Source organism: Barbatula barbatula, assembly GCF_947034865.1.
Source record: "Barbatula barbatula genome assembly, chromosome: 13".
Lineage (NCBI taxonomy): Eukaryota > Metazoa > Chordata > Actinopteri > Cypriniformes > Nemacheilidae > Barbatula > Barbatula barbatula.
In genome coordinates, this window is record NC_136776.1 from 8,965,419 (window position 1) to 8,986,709 (window position 21,291).

At 40.0% G+C, this 21,291-nt stretch overlaps 1 protein-coding gene across 1 annotated transcript; it reads right to left on the reverse strand.

Moving 5' to 3' along the window:
- Positions 1-185: 185 nt before the first annotated feature.
- On the reverse strand, positions 186-20,434 carry LOC306902533 (fetuin-B). The gene is made up of 8 exons (XM_079471163.1): positions 20,197-20,434; positions 19,912-20,022; positions 19,393-19,480; positions 18,973-19,139; positions 13,524-13,625; positions 7,235-7,321; positions 3,421-5,104; positions 186-914 (listed from the first exon to the last, which is right to left on the reverse strand). The coding sequence occupies exons 1-7, from the start codon at positions 20,389-20,391 to the stop codon at positions 4,664-4,666; spliced, it is 1,191 nt and encodes a 396-aa protein (XP_079327289.1). The 5' UTR covers positions 20,392-20,434; the 3' UTR covers positions 186-914; positions 3,421-4,663.
- Positions 20,435-21,291: the final 857 nt, after the last annotated feature.

Here is a 21,291-nt window from a genome sequence, read left to right on the forward strand (position 1 = left end):
AAACTGTGACTAGCACAGAAGTCCAATAACTGAACACCGCTCGGGTTAAGATCAGGGGGGCCGTTCCTCCCAATCACGCCCCTCCAGGTGTCACTGTCGTTAGTCTGATTTCTATTAAATATGGAATAAACAATAGTGGATGCCATTTACATTCTTGCCAGTTTCAAGTTATTTCAGAGAAAATTGTGCAATGCTGTTTTTTATGGAGGTGTCCAACAAATTTGAGCATGTCTGTATTTAATACATAGCCACTCTCTTAGCACCACATACTGCATACAGTACATTACTAAAATAAATAATTAAGAAAGATTATGCAGAATAAATAATAAAGTTATTCAAATACATGTGAATATCACATTAATCGATCAATCTGCAACATTTATATTCCAATGTGACAACAACAGCCACAAATCCATATATCCACATCAACTGCTGAATCATTATTTAATAGAATGAATTTCTTGATATGATGTTCCCCAGATATTCATTCTGATTAGCACAAGTGTTTATCTATTACATCCACAATATATTAATAATAAAAATACTGGTGCATCTGAAAAATGACAAATAGCTTCTAGGTACACTTTTGTTTCTTAGGAACTCAGAACGATGGATAACACAGCAGCCGCACCAGGCTGAACTACATAAAGTTTTTCTAAGTGCCATGCTATGTGAAACAAAACCGCAAGATATTCAACATCTTCTGAGGTTGTGGAAGCTGAGTGCACCTGCAATTTTTAAAGACAAAATCAAGACAGATGGTGTTCACTATACCTGGCTGTCGAAAGGGTGGTCTGTATAATTAAAAACCAAGGTGAGGAGGCAATCCGGAATCTGTGTGGAGCCTTTAAAAATTAACATGCAAGTGCTCTGTGTAGTGATTATACTAGATATATAGCCTTTATAAACTAAAGCTTGGTGTTGAATTATATGTTCTCATTTATCATATTATTTATGTAACTTACTTTTGTTTTGTATTTTTCTTTATGTATGCTATTGTGCCCATGTGTGATCAAACAGGCCTTTTATTTTGACTTGAGTTGAGTGGGAGTGAAGCTCTCTACAAGTGTGTGTTTTTCTGCTGCTCGTGTGTGAGCGCTGATGTTCCCTCGTGTGCTGATGTTATTCCAGTGCATTGAGATGTAAATTAACAAATACTTCGAAATCACTACGCCAGTCAGGGTAAGCCTAGAATTATCGCCTTATACACTGAACTTACTTCGTTATAGAAGGAATCTGACGAGACGATAACAGACTACATTATCCGAGCCGAGAAAGCGGTGACTTCCCTAAGAAACGCAAAAGAAGTAATTAGCGACGGACTGATGATAGCTATGATTCTAAAGGGCCTGCCAGATTCCTACAAACCCTTCGCTATCCATACTACACAGAGTAGTGAAGAATTGACTTTCATCCAGTTCAAAAGTAAACTAAGAAGCTATGAAGAGACAGAGAAATTCGATGATAAACCTAAATCTGACAATGTGATGAAAGTGCACATAGCATCTGTGACCTGCTACGGATGTGGAAACCGCGGTCATATTGCACGCGATTGTCGCCAAAAAGGCATACCATAGAAGTTCAACACACAGTGATGAGACATGCTGCCGAAGAAAAGACGGGCACAAAGATGAAGCAAAACAGGCTGCAGAAAAACAAGCGGAACCTGAGAAAGAACAAACTTTTGTGTTCAAAGTAAGTCAAACATTTCTTCCAGATAATATTACTAAAAATGGACTAATGGTAGACTGTGGAGCAACATCCCACATCTTAACAGAGGAGAAAGACTTCACGAAATTTGACGAGAGTTTCGACCCAAAGTCACACTACATGGAGCTGGCAGATGGAACCAGGGTGAACAACGTGGCACTAAAGCGGGGCAACGCAGAGATGTTACTGCTGGACATGGAAGGAAAATGCGTCCGGATCACCCTAAAGAAGGCCTTGTTCATACCATCATACCCACAGAGCATCATCTCTGTTCAAGCTGCCACAACAGATGGAGCCAGGGTGATCTTCCAGGAAGGACAAAATAATAATAAACTGATAAACAAGGATGGAGCTGTGTTTCGCATAGAAGAACACGAGAGACTGTACTATCTGAAAACGGTAAATGACAACAAACAATGTGTTGATGCATCAGTTACTGATATAATGTCCAGGGATAAAGTGAGTCTAACTTGTGATGTTAAAACATGGCATGAGATCATGGGACATTGTAATATTAGTGATGTGTTGAAATTACCTGAAGTGGTAGAGGGTATGGAAATCACAGGTAATACCAAACTAGACTGTAATGTTTGTACTGAGGGGAAGTTTATCAACAGCAGAAATAGGAAAACTGACACAAAAGCGGGTGAGGCCCTTGATACATACTGATTTATCAGGTCTCATTGAACCAACTTCTCAAGATGGATAAAAGTATGCAATTTCATTCACAGATGATTTTTCAGGGGCAGTATCAGTTTACTTCCTTAAGAACAAGAGTGACACTACTCTAGCGACAGAAAAGTTCCTTGCAGACAGTGCACCATACGGTAAAGTCAAATGCATTAGATCAGACAATGGTACAGAATACACAGACAATGCATTTCAGTCACTTTTACGAAAAAAGGGTATAAGACATGATACATCATCTCCGTACTCTCCTCACCAAAAAGGTACAGCTGACTACGAGCTGTGTTTCAAGAGAACTGACAAGGCTTTAAGCCTAATAGCTTTCAGTGATTCTGACTGGGCATCTTCTGTAGAAGATAGGCGTAGCACCTCAGGATACTGTTTCAGCCAAACAGGACAAGAACCAGTTATTTCATGGAAGTCTAAGAAACAGCCGACAGTGGCACTGTCGACATGCGAAGCTGAATACATTGGTCTAGCAAACACTACTCAGGAAAGCCTGTACCTAACTCAACTGCTAAATGGCATGGACAGTAATGTTTACACTTGCTCCACGATGTACGGTGATAATCAGGGAGCCATTGCGCTGAGTAGAAATCCTGTGAATAGATCTAGATCTAAACACATTGATGTGAAATATCATTTTATCCGTGATGCTGTCAATGAGGGAAGAATACATATTGTGTACTGTGCAACAGAGGACATGGTGGCCGACATTTTGACAAAATCTGTATCAAAAATTAAAATTCTGAAGTTCAAAGGTTTTCTGTTTGGGAACTAAATATTTTGTGATAACATTGTAAATGGCTTAAGATAATGAGAACAAGTGGGGGTGTTGAATTATATGTTCTCATTTATCATATTATTTATGTAAATTACTTTTGTTTTGTATTTTTCTTTATGTATGCTATTAAATTAACAAATAAATAACACGAAGAAGTTATACCTAAAAGAGTCTTTGGTGAATGGATGACGGCAACATATTGTATATTAACATGGCGGATGGAAATGAAATCGTAACACTTGGTGTGCATACAAATATATATTTAAGGTTGAATCCAGCTGAAGTTGCCTAGCAGAGATAAAGGATGTGACATCAGCAGACTTACTGTCCTACAGTCTGAGAACAACACCCATATGTATGTTTGCTCCCAACTGTGCTCCAACTAAGAGAAAATCAGAGGAAAATGGAGGCCAGAAAAACTTGACAAAAACTTCACTAGACTGACTGGATATCACAGAGACCTTGTGATCATTACATAAAGAGGAAACAAGGGGGCGGGGCCAGGAGAGGACATGACAGTAAAAACAAACAATGGCCATGTGCTTCCACAGAAAACATGTGGGTCTGTCATGATCCTGCCGCAAGAATAGAAAAGCAAGATCGTTTTTTGACAGTACCACCTGGCGTCCCTCAAGAGGACATGGGACAAGACAGACTGAGACAAAGACACGAATCAACAAAACATAACAAATAATAACATAGGCAGACAAGAATATACAATAAAAGGGTTGGGGAAAAGGGGAGGAATAAAGTTCACAAGGGGAGGGCAGGGTGGGGACTTTGCCTTTATTGGGACAGGACAGTGGAGAACAGACAGGAAAGCATTGGGCAGAGATGGGGGAGTGGTACAGGCAAAGAACCATCGAGAAATCAAACTCATCTCACTGTGAGCTGACTGGCGCTATATGCTAGCACACTAACAACAGGGCTATTGGCGCTAACAGCAGGTTACATTTCAAAGTGTCAAAACATGTAATAGAATGACAAAGAACCAGACTGCCAAAATGTTAGTTTGAATGGGCATAAATCCATGGTATGGCACTTTATGCAACTCCCATTTAATTGACAACAATTGAATGAAATTAAATAATTGCAAATGTACAATGATGGCATTATACCATATTACATTATTGTTCAAAAGCAGAACATCAGACAAGACTGGCTTTAGACTTTAGCAAAAGAAGGGGTATTGGCAGGTGATCAGTATTTATAGGTGACCTATATTCCAGATATTGGACACAAAATGACACAACAAGCACTACATTACAATGCAGTTCCTGAACATCCATTGAAAATACATTTAAAATGATTTTTAAGAATGATTCTGGTCTTATTTAAATGTTGCTGCCAACATTTAGTTGCATACAACATTTAGTTACATCCATGAAAGCACTGGTCAATACCTCTCTTAATTGTTTGCCATAGTATAAAATAGTTTCTGCATATCTCATTGTGCTGAATTGTATTGTTTTTGTATTCTCTTTATACAGTGGTGTAGCGAGAAACCCCTGGACAGGAACGGAAAGGAGAAGGTATGCTTGGGAAAATGCTCAGGAAGATGGGTGTATGAGGGGATGTCGTGGCTGTGGGCGTCTGCCTCTTATTGCGGGGCAGCACATAGCGGAAGTTCACCGGAGGTTTGGCAACACGAATAGAACCTTCCACTTCCTCGGATGAGTCCGAGTCGGTCTCAGGAGACTCATTTGACTCGCTGGATGATTTGGTACGGGCAACTTCTGAGATAGGGTGTAATCTGGGCTCAGCAGGTACAACCTGATACACAGGGTCAGCAAGCTGAGCGCTTACTGGTTTGACATTCTGGAATGGGGGTGCAGGGATATGAGGAACACCCATGTCATGGGTTGGAGTCTCGGAAAGCATGGTGAACTTTCCATTATGGTGGGTTGGTGTAACAGCATGCACCTGCGGGTCAGAGACAACAAAGAGCTAGAGTGCAGAGCGAAAAGACATGAATTACATTTATTTGTGATAACTTGATAATAAAAAAATGGGTGTATGAGCAACATGAAAAGTTAGAATAGCAGAACATAAGAATGCTTTGAGTGTTTAAAGCGCAATATCGCATGGTCCTGTATTCCAGAGAGAAAAGGGTAGTCCTAGTACATTGAAAACAGTAGGTATACAACATGTTCCTAGGTCAATAACGGGAGGAGACAGATTTCAAAAGCTTCTACTGAGAGCATTAACTTTTAATCTATTTTTTGGTTTTGGTTTATCACGGTCTGCTGTGTTATTACATTGTGGATTTTATATGAATATTATGGAACTGAATACGTTATTATTTATATAAAATGAATTTAAGTTATTGGTAAAGGTTATGAGTGGTAAAGACTGATTATTTTGCATTGGTTACATTTTTTAGAGGACCTTTTTCTGTATCAGAACTTTGCGAGTAGTGCACAACCTGATGAAGACTTATTAGGGCATGTCATTTGTTGTTTTTAATTCCAAGACATCGACCACTACATTATTGAGTGCCTTGGTTTGATGTTTCAATGAATTATTACTGCATGTTGTCCAGATAATTTTATGTATGCATAAGCATATTGATAGCAATTTTTTAAATTGAAATGCAACTTGCAAAATGGCAATGCAGAATGTAAAATTACAATGCATTTATGTCTTTAAATATACATTTAAAATAACGTATGTGCAAAATGAGCATGAAAATTCAATAATATAATTTACATTTGTCAGTTCCTGGACAACTTTTAACATAAATGCTAACTAAAAGTTGTAGTATATTTACTAATTTAAATGGATATTTTAATGCTAGGTTTTTGTCCAGGATATCCCTGTACTTGGCCCCATTCATCTTTGCTTCGATTGCAACCAGTCGTCCGGTCCCTGCAGCTGAAAAACACCCCCACGGCATGATGCTGCCACCACCATGCTTCACTGTTGGGACAGGTGATGACAAGTGCCTGGTTCTCCACACATACCGCTTAGAATTAAGGCCAAAAAGTTCTATCTTGGTCTTATCAGACTATTTCTCACCATCTTGGAGTCCTTCAGGTGTTTTTTAGCAAACTCCATGCAGGCTTTCATGTGTCTTGCACTTAGGAGAGGCTTCCGTCGGCCACTCCGCCATAAAGCCCCGACTGGTGGAGTGCTGCAGTGATGGTTGACTTTCTACAACTTTCTCCCATGTCCCGACTGCATCACTGAAGCTCAGCCACAGTGATCCTTGGGTTCTTCTTTACCTCTCTCACCAGGGCTCTTCTCCCCCGATAGCTCAATTTGGCCGGACGGCCAGCTCTAGGAAGGATTCTGGCCATCCCAAATGTCTTCCATTTAAGGATTAATGAGGCCACTGTGCTCTTAGGAACCTTAAGTGCAGCAGAAATGTTTCTGTAACCTTGGCCAGATCTGTGCCACAATTCTGTCTCTGATCTCTTCAGGCAGTTCCTTTGACCTCATAATTCTCATTTGCTCTGACATGCACTGTGAGCTGAAAGGTCTTATATAGACAGGTGTGTGGACTTTCTAATCAAGTCCAATCAGTATAATCAAACTCAGCTGGACTCAAATGAAGGTGTAGAACCCTCTCAAGGATGATCAGAAGAAATGGACAGCACCTGAGTTAAATATATGAATGTCACAGCAAAGAGTCTGAATACTAAGGACCATGTGATATTTCAGTTTTTCTTTTTTAATAAATCAGCACAAATGTCAACAATTCTGTATTTTTCTGTCTATATGGGGTGCTGTGTGAACATTAATGAGTAAAAAATATACTTAAATGATTTTAGCAAATGGCTGCAATATAACAAAGAGTGAAAATGTAAGGGGGACTGAATACTTTTCCGTACCCACTGTATATACACTGACAAAAAAGGGTAAATTGTTTCTTAAACCTGAGATTTGTCCAGTACCTCAAATATGTAATATTTTAGCTACTTTCCTTTGAAAATAGTTTGCAACAGTTTATATTTTTTGGCACATTTCCCTCAGTATGTTTAGGTACTTCAGTCATCTGCCTCTTCCAGAACCATAAAACACTCACTTTACAAATGAGAATATTAAGAGTACCTGTGAGCGAAATATATCACAGGACACCTTCACCTCTTGCTGGTTGTAATCGGTGTGAAGAACTGAGCCAACACAGAAGCCAATGGGCTAAAATTAAAACAGAAAAAAAACTACATTAATGACAGAGAAACAACAGTCTTGACAAACTGGGAGAAATTAATCACATAAAACTTGTACAATGTGACAAATTCAAAATGGTATAAATGGTGGTGACTTAATTACATACACATTTAAAATATTTTCAGTGATATTGTCATGATCCTGCCTCACCTTGTCATGTTTTTCTATTCTTGTGACAGTCCCACGTGTTTTGTGTGGAAGCGAATTGTCAATAGGCTTGTTTGAGATGCGCCTTGCCTCGCCTGAAATGTAGGCGAGAGTAGACGGCTGCAGTAAGGGGAGGGGTCAAAAAAGACCTTTAAAGTCGGACACTTCTTGAATCTCGCTGTTTTGTCGCTTGCAAACGTGAACAATGGAGGAGATCGCGTTCGCCTTTTTTATCGCAGACGAAGTGGATGTAATCGAAATACCACTGTTTTTACTCACAGAATGTCCAAATATGTATGTGTGCATGTATATTTTTAATGGATTGATTTATTAATTCACACAAACATACAATAGAATGAAGACAAAATTACAACAAGGAAGAATTCTAATGAAGAGAAATATAAAATAAACGCATGTCCTAATTCTTAACTTCACTAGGCGTGTTTTGTTTGCATGTAAATATAAATAAATAGATGGGTAATCTAATTCTTAGAATGAAGAGAAAATGTATCAGTTGACATTCTCAGCCAATGAGCATGAAGCTGTGTCGTCAGTCAGTCTTTTCCCATCATGCTTTTGAGTAGCGCAGTCGGAGGAGAGCAACTGCGCTCGACTGCTCAATCCGACACAGCCGCCTCACCATCGCGAGAGTTTTTTGGCACACGTCAGCATGACATCAGAGCAAGGCGGACGTAACTCAGACACTTTTCTAACCGCCATGCAGCTCGCGGTGATCACCGGTGATCGGTTCTGCGCAGATTTTGCTCATCTCAAACAAGCCTATTGTTTGTTTATGAAGCCATGTGCTCTCCTGTCTTGTCTCTTGACCCTGCCCCTCGTTCTCTTGTTTAGCTTGCCGCCAATGTTTCATTCCCCTCACCTCCTAGTGTAATTATCCTGTGTAAGTTTACCTATTTAATGCTCTTGTGTTTGCTCTTTCATTTAGCTTTGTAGATGTATTTACCTAATGTCCAGGGACCAGGTTCAAGCAACACTGAGTTAAAATATGAACTCTGAGTTGATTTACTCAGATAATCGCTACTCTGAGTTTTCTGTTTCAGAACAGCTGGTTTCAATGAGTTCAATCCACTCTGAGTAAGTTGACTCTAGGTTACGTGTGTTCACCGCGGCTTTAAAAAGCCATCATCAATTGAGCGAAGATAACACGATTCACCATGGCAATGGCACGTGACAAAAAGTGCTCCGTTTATTTCTCGCCAATAGAATAGGAGGCACTGTATATATATCTATATATGTATATATGAACATATATACCTACGATTTTTGTCATGTAGGTGCAATCCTTCTGCAATAAAAAGAACATGGCAGCAGCTGAAAATGAAATATAAAAATATCCTTCAGTCCGGTGAGTTTAAATGCTCTTGCTAGTAGGATGCCTGACTGGGAAATGTTTGATATATTTAATAAACTGGCCTTGAAAGTTATGAGGACATGAGAACCGAACACTGTGGCTATAGAAGACAAAACTGGCCATGCTTGCCCCTGCTCCAGCTATGTCTTACGGAGGCCAGCTAGTGAAGAGCTGTGCAGTGTGAGCCTCACTCCCCGACCAACAGAGATGCTCTAGCGACAGACGCTATAGGGACTGCGGTCTTTAGCCTCCTCGTTAGAGCGCCCGTCTCTCATTCTGACCGACGGCAGTTTGAAGCCCGCGCAAAACGGGGCGAGTGGGACCTTTTAAATGTGCACCCAATCACAATGGGAAATCCTAAAGGGTATTTGAATTATTATCTAATTCCAGAGGTGGCAGCTAGACCACATTTTTTTGATCAGCCTAATTCAGATAGACGTTCACCATTCACCTGCAATCCTATGAAACTCCTCTTTGATGGCTCTCAAAGGAAACTTAACACAAATGTATAAAAAGTGCTTGAGAGCTATGCACACATGTTATATAGAAAGCTTCCATTAGCAAAGAAACGTAAGGCCATACAGAGAATCTGCTCAGATGTAAGAGCGCGTTCACGACGAGTGAGGTTTGTGATGTAAGGATGAAGCAGAGTGTGGATATATTTAATGGACTGTAAAGAAAAACTGTATCGCTCAAATAAAGAATCCTCCGGATATGATAAAACATCCAAACGGGGCTTCACCATATATTCTCTCCCGACGTAAACTTAACTCTCTCTGAATGAACGGACATGCCATTTTAATGTCTGTGTTACGAACTTCTGCACGATTAAGGAAAACGAATGAATAAACAAACGGCGAAGGCAATTTCAACTCCGCTCGCGCTTCTAAAAGGGGCGGAGATTGTAACCTCGGGTTAGAGGAATAAAACCTGCTCCCGACCAGGTTAGGTTCACAGAGTAGGTTACTATGGTCACTCACTCTTAGTATAAGATACCTTGATTTCTGAAACGGGCTTGACTTACCCCACGGTCACAGGTTTGATATACCTCGCGTTTTGAAACTGAAAACCCAGAGTATCCCGTTTTCTGGGGTTAACTTACACTGAGTTGCACTTACCCTGCTTTCTGAAACGGGTCCCTGGTCCCTGAATAGCGTGCAGAGTGTTTAGATAAGTTGATCCTGTTGCACTTGGTTTTTTGCACCCTCGTGAGAAGTATTTGTTTTGAGTTTTTGTTCTGTTTTCGTTTTGTATTTATGTTCTTGTTAATACGATATGTTTGACTTAAACATTAACCTAAAGTAGTTTAAATAAATGTGCATAACTACTAGAAGTATTATATGTGAAGTTATTTAATTAACCAAGATAAGTAGATCATGTTTGGGGTCTATGAGCTGCTTTTGTGATTTCCTTAATGTTTGTTGTGTTTTGGTAACTCTTCTATTAGTTTTATTAAACTCTTTAAAATTCTTACTGAACATCCAATCAGCTTCCATTTGCAAAATAAATGTTGGAAGACAAAGACCATAAAGGCTGCAAAGGCAATCTCCTGATTGGGTCAGTCACGTCTGTAGGATGTTACAGCTTAAGAGACCACCATCTTTTGTCACACTGCATTTACTCCTATTATTGTTACTTGCACCTCATGTCATATTTAGCTTAGACTTCTGTCAGCGGCGAGGGTTTAATATGCAATAAACGGAGGGGAAAAGTTGAGAAGATGTTAGAATTAGTCTCGCATCCAATCTTTATCTGAGGATAGTAAGGGGGTAAGGACCATTGGGAACACTTTGGATGCGAGCAACGTTAACGCACACAGCTCGATTTATGGTTGAAGATCCCTGCAGAAGGGAAACTTCGTGACTGAGACTGTGTTGTCGCATATCAGTCACTAACAGTCACTAACAGGTTTGCCCCACTCAGTGAAGCACCGACTGAGAAACCTACTGAAAGTGCCCTAGTTATCGGTGATTCTATTGTTCGGAACGTTAACATAGAGGCACCAGCCACCATAGTCCAATGTTTACCGGGAGCCAGAGTGTCTGACATAGTCAAATTTAAATGTGCTGGCTAAAGCTCATTTTAAATTCAAAATATTGTAATATTATATTTCAATTCTTATAATCATAAGCATATATCTTTGCAATACCAATTCATAAAAAGCTTGGCCTGCTTAATATAAGATCACTAAATTCAAAGGCAGTTATTGTAAATTAAATTATCACAGACAACAGTTTAAGTTAACAGTTAATCTAGGCCATGTCCCAGTACCCTTTAAAATGGCTGTCATTAAGCCTCTTACACGAAAAATTTCAGTCAGGCTTTAGACTTAAAATTACAAACAACCTGCTTATAGCATCAGATAAAGGTAACATCTCACTCCTAGTCCTGCTTGACCTGATTTGTTTTTAGGCCCCTTGCTATTCTCCATAAACATGCTGCCCATTGGAAACATTATTAGAAAACATGGAATTAGCTTCCACTGTTATGCAGATGATACTCAGCTATATATCTCATCAAGACCAGATGATTCCTCCCAGCTATCCAAATTGGTAGAGTGCATCGAAGATATAACACATTGGATGACTTGTCATTTCCTTTTAAATTCGAATAAAATATAAATATTACTTATCGGACCACAGTTAATCTAGGCCATGTCCCAGGACCCTTTAAGATGGCTGTCATTAAGCCTCTGACACGAAAAATTTCAGTCAGGCTTTAGACTGCATCATAGTACTTCAAATTACACGTAAACCGAATATTTCGGATTATAACCTGCAAGTAGAAGGAGAACTTCTCTAGTTTCCCAGTCCTTCATGTGCACAATACTCTCAGGTATCCGGTCTACCTAGATTTTCAAAATCAAGTGCCGCCGGAGGTAGATCTTTTTCCAATATATCGCCTAAACTTTGGAACAGTCTTCCGTGGAACTGTCTGAGAGGCAGACACACTCTTTTTAATCTTGCATACACTACACTGCCATAATATAAATGATCTGAGGGTTTAGGCTGCATTAGTAAGATCAACAGAAACCAGAAACACTTCCAATAACAACTGATGTACTTTTTACATCAAAGAGTGCAGAACAATACTCTACTCTCAGCCAGTCTTGTCTCATTGTCACAAGGTTACCACAGCAGGCAGGATGCATTTTATGCCCAGATCTGATGGTAGAGCGAAGAATGGGAAGCGGCGACCTGACGAGCTGAGATGATAGGGTTGGATAAAGGATGCGGCGACTTAACACGTCTTCACTAGAAAATTCACCTGCTATTAGATTATTAATGATAATCTTAAATCTATCATTACCTTATTACTAAATTTATTTATTTTTATTAAGAATTGTTGTGCAAGCACTGTTAAAGTTGTGCAGAGGCTGCAGCTTTTGCCAGAGGGAAAATGGAATCCCTGGGTTCTCCATTGGAGTTTTGGGATCCTCGCCAGCATTTGCATACTGTTTTGGATTGTTTGCCTGGCTGGGGAGGCTGCTTTATAATTAGAATTTATAAATTTCATTTAATTAATATTACATTTAGGAATTTTTTGTTTGTTTAATCTTTGACATGTTTTTCTCTCCTTTATCTTAAATGTGTGCTTCTCAGTGATAACCACTGTGCGTCTGTCTGCATGTCCGTTAGTGTGCATTTGTGTGTGTGTGTCTGTGTATTAGTACGTGTGTATATTGTGTGAGTGTGTGGAGTGTTTTGTATGTGGGCCATTATAGAGAGTATGCAAATATGGAAACAAAGATGTTTTGTCTCTCCTTAATTTGTAAAATCTTACGAATATGAGCAATTGTGAAAGTGTTAGCCATGAGTACCTGGCATCATGCAAACTGACTTCCCAAAGTATTTGGATTCTGTTTTTGTAGCTTGTCTTTGGACCAAATAAAAGAATGTGTGTTTGAATTGTCTTCTGTGTTTTCACCTTTTTACTTGTATAACTTAATGTTTTGCTTAGTCAACTTTGTAACAATGGAAACTGTAGAAAGCACTATATAAATAAAGTTGACTTGACTAAATCTTTACTCAGCACAGTAGTGTCGCTTCCATAGGAGCCTTCTATCTTCATTCCTTACTCGTACAGCTGAGCTTGCTCCAGCGGAGCCCAGTCCTCATCCTCAGAGGCCGCTGCAGCTTCTCCTACCTTCGGTCCCACAGGTGCCTTTTTTACACATACTATCCCTCCCTTGTCATGCGTACTTATTATCTGCGAGGCGAACTCGTGAAATTCTTTGAGAAGCTGAATGTAAAGATCGGGTACCATGCTCTGTCATGCATTCTGACTACTTTACACTGTTAAACGTGCTTGCTTCTCATGCTTAATATGGTCAACTAATATAAAAAAATCAGTTGGTCTTATGACACAGTATTTCTGTACTTGATAAACTCCCCCAGTACTCCAACTTGTTTCAGAACCTTTTTAATAATTCTGGATTACTGTGTCATCACACAGGGATCCTATTCCTTTCACTGGCCACTCTCCCGGAAAAGCATGACAAAGCAAAAGAAGGAGCCCAACCACGAGCCAACCGACGAGCTTGACCCACTTACCACCACGTATCCAATACTACTGTATAGTCACTCAAGATTAATATGAGATTTAGTCCAGCAAGTTATTTGTTGATAAAGCACAATGACAGGAACTCACGTCTTTTCCTTTGTTTACCGGCTCACACTGAACCTCTGGGGAAGGACTGATGGAACATTCCTGAATGGTGTACTCCACAAAACTAGTGGAAACAGGGGATTTCTAAGGAAGAGAAACAAAATAAAACTCAAAAATACAATTAGAAAGAAAGATTGTTGGTACAGTGTGCCTTTTACGATTAAAGGCAGGATATAAACAAGTCATAACATATTTGAAGGCTCATCCAAGATATTAAACTTAAAATAAACATATTTTATGTGACTATTAAATTTTGTTTGTGCGTTTGCCCTTGTTCAGAGGCGTAGGAATGGAGCAGGCAATTGCCTTATGCCCGATGTGAGGGAGGCCCCGATGGCTAACCATTGAAACAGTCAAAAATTGTCAAATTGATTAAATGCTCAACAACATTTCGTCAAAACCCTTTGCTGGGCCCTCTCTCCTGCTACGCACGCTTTGATATCCTCAAAACACATGACAACAGTGGCAGACTTCATCTCTGCCTACTCTTTATTTAGAATGCTCTTCAATCCTGTACGATTGCGTATCATGTACGATACGCAAACTCTATGAATTATTGGGCATTAAATCTGTTCATACCAACGTTTTCCACCCCCAAACAGACGGCCTGGTCGAGCCTTTTAATCGCACATTAAAAACCATGATTCGTAAGTTAGTTCACGAGGACGCCAAAAGTTGGGATAAATGGTTAACAGAGTCAGGCTTCATAGACAGCATAACAGAAATCTATTTGAATGTGCACAAGCGTAGTGATGAACTTCCGATGTTGTTAGAAATTGGGATATCATTTTTATAGTTTAATTTCTAAAACGACTTCATACTTAAACAACAACTGGGGTAAACCACATTTCTGTCAAAATATTCTATTAATAAACACTAGCCGCTGTAAAAATAGCTCTTATTCCATGGGTAAATTGAATAATCTCACATTACACATTTTCTCCCGCATGAGTCCATTAGGCTGAACTGTAAGGAAGAGATTAAGTCTTTAAGTACCGGAACAACAACCAGGGAAAACTAAATTCTTTTTTTTAAATATCGATATCAAACATCAGCATGATATCAGAAAAAACGTATGTTCTCAGTTTGCGTTGCCTTGAGCTGAGCTGTTTCCTTATAATGGACTTCTATGGAGGAGAAAAGGCAGAGGACCAGATTAAGCTAAAACCGTGAAATGAGCTGTATAATACAGGTGTATAATTTAAGTGATAGATAGAAACCTATACATATAAGGGCCCGCATTTACAGACAAGGCCCACTTAAAATTTGTATTCTGGCTATGCCACTGGTGTCTGCTATATGTGCTGGATGCTTATGTGCAACGTAGTTAGTTATTTATAACATATCACTATTGACAATATGTGTGTCATGACCGAAACAAGGGATGTTTTGTCAAAAATAAAGTATATTAAATTGTCAACTAAGATGTTATAATAGTGTTTGGTTCAAAGTCTGTCATGATTCCGCCATCATGTCATGTTTATTCTTGGTCTTGCAGCGGAGTCATGGCATAGCCTTAGGTTTAGTGTGAGAAGGCCATGTGCTTTCTCGTGTCTCGTCAGTGTTTCCCGCCCTTTTGTCTCGTTAGCCTTCCCATTAGTGTTTCATTACCTTCACCTGCCCCTTAGTAATTATCCTGTGTTTGTTACCCTATTTAATCCCCTCTTGTATATCGTCTTGTGCTGGTTCGTTGCCTTGAATACTTGTACTTGTACGCTGTATTTGTTACCCTGTAAAAGAAGCCTTGTCTGTTGCCCTAGTAGTCTTGTCTTGAAAGCTACGTTTAAGTTTATTCTAGTCTTGTGAGTGTTTGTTTCAGTCTTAGTGTTTTTTTAGTTAAGTTCTTGTATGTTCTTTTACCCCATTGTGGGCTTTTGTTTTGTATTTATTAAAGTCTTGTTAACCCCTTCATCATCCGTGTCTGCCTGCACTTGGGTTCCTCCGCCACGTTCACGACAGAACGAACCAGCCATTACAGAACCCAGCAGGCAAGATGGAAGCAAGGCGAGCGACCCAGGCTCATCGTCTACTCCGTCTACGCCAGGGCCATTCAGATGTGTTGGAGTTTGCGGACCGTTTTTTTGAGGTGGCAGGGGAGATGGTCCACAGTGAGCAGGAACAGATGGTCCTGTTCAATGGCGGCCTCAACCAACCTCTAGCGGGGTGGGAGATGCAGATGTTGAGACCGCTGGGCTTCACTGACCTGATCAGGTATGCCATGAATCGGCCGGAGCCCAGTGTCTCAGCTCAACCCAGTCTTTCCCCCTCGCTGGCCGCCATCCCCGAGGGTCGTACCATGCAAATCGGGGTTGTGGGCCTCTCCTCACCCTCTGCAACCTCCACCTCGTCCACCGCACCACCTCCTACAGTCTCCCCACCCGCAGTCAGCCTTGGTGGCAAGAGGGGTAGGCGAGAGTCCTGGGGGTCCTCGTCCGAGGCCTCCAATCCCGAGCCGCCCGTGCCCTTCTCGTCATTCCTTCAGCCGACCACCAGACGGGTGGCTCGGCTGAAGAAGAAGAGGCAACGGAGGGCGGGTAGTAGCCCGGTGGTCCCGGTGGTCCCGTCGAGTCCGGTGGTCCCGTCGAGTCCGGTGGTCCCGTCGAGTCCGGTGGTCCCGTCGAGTCCGGTGGTCCCGAGTCCGGTGGTCCCGAGTCCGGTGGTCCCGAGTCCGGTGGTCCCGAGTCCGGTGGTCCCGAGTCCGGTGGTCCCGAGTCCGGTGGTCCCGAGTCCGGTGGTCCCGAGTCCGGTGGTCCCGAGTCCGGTGGTCCCGAGTCCGGTGGTCCCGAGTCCGGTGGTCCCGAGTCCGGTTCCTCAGCCGGCCTTCCAGCCGGCCTCAAGCCATGTTCCTCAGCCGGCCTTCCAGCCGGCCTCAAGCCATGTTCCTCAGCCGGCCTTCCAGCCGGCCTCAAGCCATGTTCCTCAGCCGGCCTTCCAGCCGGCCTCAAGCCATGTTCCTCAGCTGGCCTTCCAGCCGGCCTCAAGCCATGTTCCTCAGCCGGCCTTCCAGCCGGCCTCAAGCCATGTTCCTCAGCCGGGGACTCCTACAGCCCCTGGGACTTCGCGCTCTCGAGCGCCGCCCCCCAGGGTGTCCCCTAAGTCCCCTGGGACTCCGCGCTTCCGAGCGCCAGGGACAAGAACTGTTCCCCCTTATTCCAACCCTTTTGGACTTCCCCCCATGGACTCATGTGTTCCCCCCATGAACTTTGTTGTTCCCCCTCCCCCCCCTCCCTTGTTTGTTATTTTTAGTATGTCACCCCAACCCCTTTGTAATTTATGCTTGTCTGCCGTTGATCTTGTTTTCCATGTTTTGCCTTGTCTTGTCATTGTCCCAGTCTGCCCTGTCTTGTCAGTCTACCCCTTGATGAACACCTGGAGGTGTTCATTTAAGGGGGGGCTTATGTCATGATTCCGCCATCATGTCATGTTTATTCTTGGTCTTGCAGCGGAGTCATGGCATAGCCTTAGGTTTAGTGTGAGAAGGCCATGTGCTTTCTCGTGTCTCGTCAGTGTTTCCCGCCCTTTTGTCTCGTTAGCCTTCCCATTAGTGTTTCATTACCTTCACCTGCCCCTTAGTAATTATCCTGTGTTTGTTACCCTATTTAATCCCCTCTTGTATATCGTCTTGTGCTGGTTCGTTGCCTTGAATACTTGTACTTGTACGCTGTATTTGTTACCCTGTAAAAGAAGCCTTGTCTGTTGCCCTAGTAGTCTTGTCTTGAAAGCTACGTTTAAGTTTATTCTAGTCTTGTGAGTGTTTGTTTCAGTCTTAGTGTTTTTTTAGTTAAGTTCTTGTATGTTCTTTTACCCCATTGTGGGCTTTTGTTTTGTATTTATTAAAGTCTTGTTAACCCCTTCATCATCCGTGTCTGCCTGCACTTGGGTTCCTCCGCCACGTTCACGACAAAAGTCTATATAAACTATTGAATCCATAACTTTTAAATCAGTGTGATCAATTGTATGCCTTTTACAAAGAAAGATTGGATTCAAAATACAACAAATCTCATAAATTACACTTATTGTAATTAATTTTGATAATTACAATATGCGATTATTGTATAATTTGGTATTATAGAATTTTCATATGTAAAAATATTCCGGGTAATTTAATTTTTTTTTCAAAATATTTTCAATTCTGATTTTGCATCAATTCTGTAGAATGGCCTTTGTACAAGTAAGTAAGAGTAAAGTAAGAGATGTGGCTTTCTCCAGTCTTTGTTTAGTTATGATAAGTTGTTTAAGAAATTAAACTGGAAACTGACATCCGACCATCCTGACAACATCGGAAGCTCGTCCCTATGCATTAAAAACAGAGAGAGTCTTTGCAATAACCATTCACATATTTAAAAAACTACAATATTAATTTCTCGCAAGAAATGCTATCAAAAGTTATAGAAAGTGAAAATTAAATGTACATATATACAAAACTTTATAAAACTGTTCCAACCGGTGTTTAGGCTGCCATTTAATTTTTTCGAGCTTGATGCTGCTCCACCAGTCACCTATCCCGCATATTGTTATAGAAACGACTGGTATCGCTACTCGCTTGTCATTGGTTAGCTGTAAAAAAGGTGTCTCACTAGGGTGTTTTTTCAAAATAAATTTGAACTTTGTCTGTTCTTATTGTTTTTTGATTGTGCCCATATTTTAACATACAGTATTGTTTCCTTGTATTACTGTCTTGACCATTAAAAAGCTGCCAATAGATCCATGCTCTTGACACAATGTTTTGTACTGTCCAGCCTAATCGAGCCTGGTTTCGGACACAATTTTCTACTAACACTTAATTGAAGTGTAAGGCCAGTATCACAGACAAGGATAAGCTTTAGACAGGACTATGCCTTAGTTAAATAAGGATATTTAAATGGATTGTAAAAATGAAATACCCAAAAATTCTGTCATAATTTACTTGCCCTAAAGTTCTGCCAACCTGTAGAAATTACCTTGTTCTACTGAACACAAAAGAAGACATTTTAAAGAATGATTGATGTCTTACATTCCGACATTGATACATTCTTCTAAGTATCTTCTTTTGTGTTCAACAGAACACAAAAATGCATATAGGCTATACAAAAACAATTATACTTTGGCAGTCAATGGTTCCACAGAACAGAAAAAAGCTAAGATTCTTCCAAATATCTTTCTTTGTGTTGAACAGAAAAAATAAATGTATACAGGTTGGGAACAACTTGACAGCTTAATTTTTGTGTAAACTATTATTTTAAGTCTTGTCTTGGAAAGAACATTACTGGTGTGCATCTTGAGACAAAACAATGGCACCGATATGAAAATTATTTTTAGTTAAGACAGCTCAAACATTCATTTTAGTCAGGGACTAGGCTTAAGTTTTGTCTATTAAACCAGGGCTTAGTTTCTTACAACAGGAACTTTAAACAGAATGACACAGTTTAATGAATTTGGCGTCCATTGTAACCTGATGGGATGCTCGGTTAATGGTGTCCACAGTGAAACCGACAGGAAGTGTGCTTTGTCTGTTATATTTAAGGAGGGTCGTACGAGCAGTCGACATGGCTTCCTCACTGTTAACAGGCAGCAGCAGAGGGCAGTCTGGACAGGTTAACTGTAACTTCTCTGGAGGGTCTAAGGGAAGTAGAAGGGAATTGTGATACATAATGATGTGCATGATATGGATACATATGAGATGATCAACAGTTTCCAATAATGAATCAGTGAGTCTTATCAATATAAACATGATCATTCAGTGTTTTAAACTAAGCAACTATTTATATAATTACTGCAACTTTTTACTTTAGTCAACAGATATCTATGGTGAAGGTGCAATGTTAGTGATTTTGTATGCAGTGAACTCATTAAAGAGGAGTAAAAGGCTGACCTGGGACCAGCGTGCAGTCATAGCTGTGAAGGTAAGAGAAGCCCTCAGGTGAATGCAGTACAGTAGTGTTACAGTTTCCAGAGATTTGCTACACCACAAGAAACACACATTGGCTTTCAGTCAATTGAAATCCTTTTGTTCATACACAGTCTCTGATCTCGGAGAGATACTGCTAAACATTTCTGTGTAAAGTATCACTTTTGTTTATCATGCAAAAGTACTTCCACGAAAATACTTCAAATAACCTTGAATATTGATGTTAAACCAGAAGCAAAATACATGTTTAAACAGTTTGACTGCAAAAAAAAACGTTTTTAAAAAGTGTTTTGCACACTCTACACAGTTCTGGTTAATCCTCAACATTTGATCAATATCTACAGTAATGTTACAGAGATATAAAAAAGTTTCTAAACTCTGAACCAGAGGCTTAAGAATTTTTAAGACATTTTTGACATTCCCCTTCTACATTTTAGTAGAAGTAAATCATATTTTGTGAGCAGCAAGGGTCTGAAGTCTTACTGTTTCCATGAAAGGTCGTATAGGACATTTCTTCCATGATTTTGGACTCAGGATATGACACTTGGTCTCTAGAACATCTAAATTCAAATAATAGACTTTTCCCGCTGGACCCTATGGCACAACAAAGTGGACTGATATTGTTAACATTTGAAAACTCTTATAAATATAATAATATAATTTCTGGTATCTAAATCTAGAAAACATTAACGTTACTGACAATAAATGTAATAATTTTCTAATGTTGTGGATGCCTTTCCACTGGTAAAAAATAACAGTTTTACCAACCTGTGGATGCGCCTGGACGTTGGAAATTCTATTAAGGGCAAATTTGTAACCTGTTTTTCGGTCCTCATTTATGTACGTGGTGGCCAGGCGGGATAACTTCTCCACGACCTTGTCGTCACAGGGAATGTGCATTAAACTTGTCCCATGGACACACAAGATATTTGTGGTCAGAATAATCCAAATCAGAGTTAACATCTTACTTTCTTATTGCGATCACGGTCTTGCACAAGATAACCAGTAAAACCTCTTTCAGCAGAGTATATGTGTATATAGGGACATAAATGTGACTTTGGAATTAGGTTTGATAAAGATTAACAGGTTGAGCAATCTGCAACCTCATACAGCTGCAGTGTAAATAGTGTGTGCGTGTCATAGGTTTGGGTTACGTTGAGCTCCTTATATTTACTAAAATTTATTTTTACTAATATAACTAATGTCTTGTAGTATCTTGTGTAATTTATTTGAATAATATCTAACACAAATCCTGCTCATTAAGCTCAGTATAAATCTGATATCAAAAGAAAATCGATATGTAATGAAAAAGTTCTGATAGATCTAATTTTAGAGAATGTAGATTATTTGCTTTATCTGCACTAGTTATACCTAATCAGTCCACATGATGGCGATGGTATAAAGCAATAATATTGAACACACAGTACACACCAACACTTCTGGAAGTGAAATGCTATTTATTCAAAAACGTAAACACAAAAATGTTAATTAATATTATACTAAAATTAAGAATTATTAAAAATAAGAAGTAATAATTAAAATTCAAGTAATTATATTTTAAGTGTATTTAATTGGATGCCAATATTATTACAATTGGTTACGAAAGGTTCTTTACAGCGATGTTTAGTTTTCGAAGAACCATTTACTCAAATGATCTAATGAGAAGAATGATCTTTTATAAGCTAAGCAAGCATTTTCCACTACAATTTACCTTGTAAAAAACAGAAACGTTCTGCAGATGTTAAAGGTTCTTTTCTGAACTATATACCGACAAAAACGCTTTTTCTATTGTATTATGACGCACCTGTGTCTGTTTTTCCATGAATGGATGAATTGATAAAGTAGGAAATGTTGAGGGGTTTG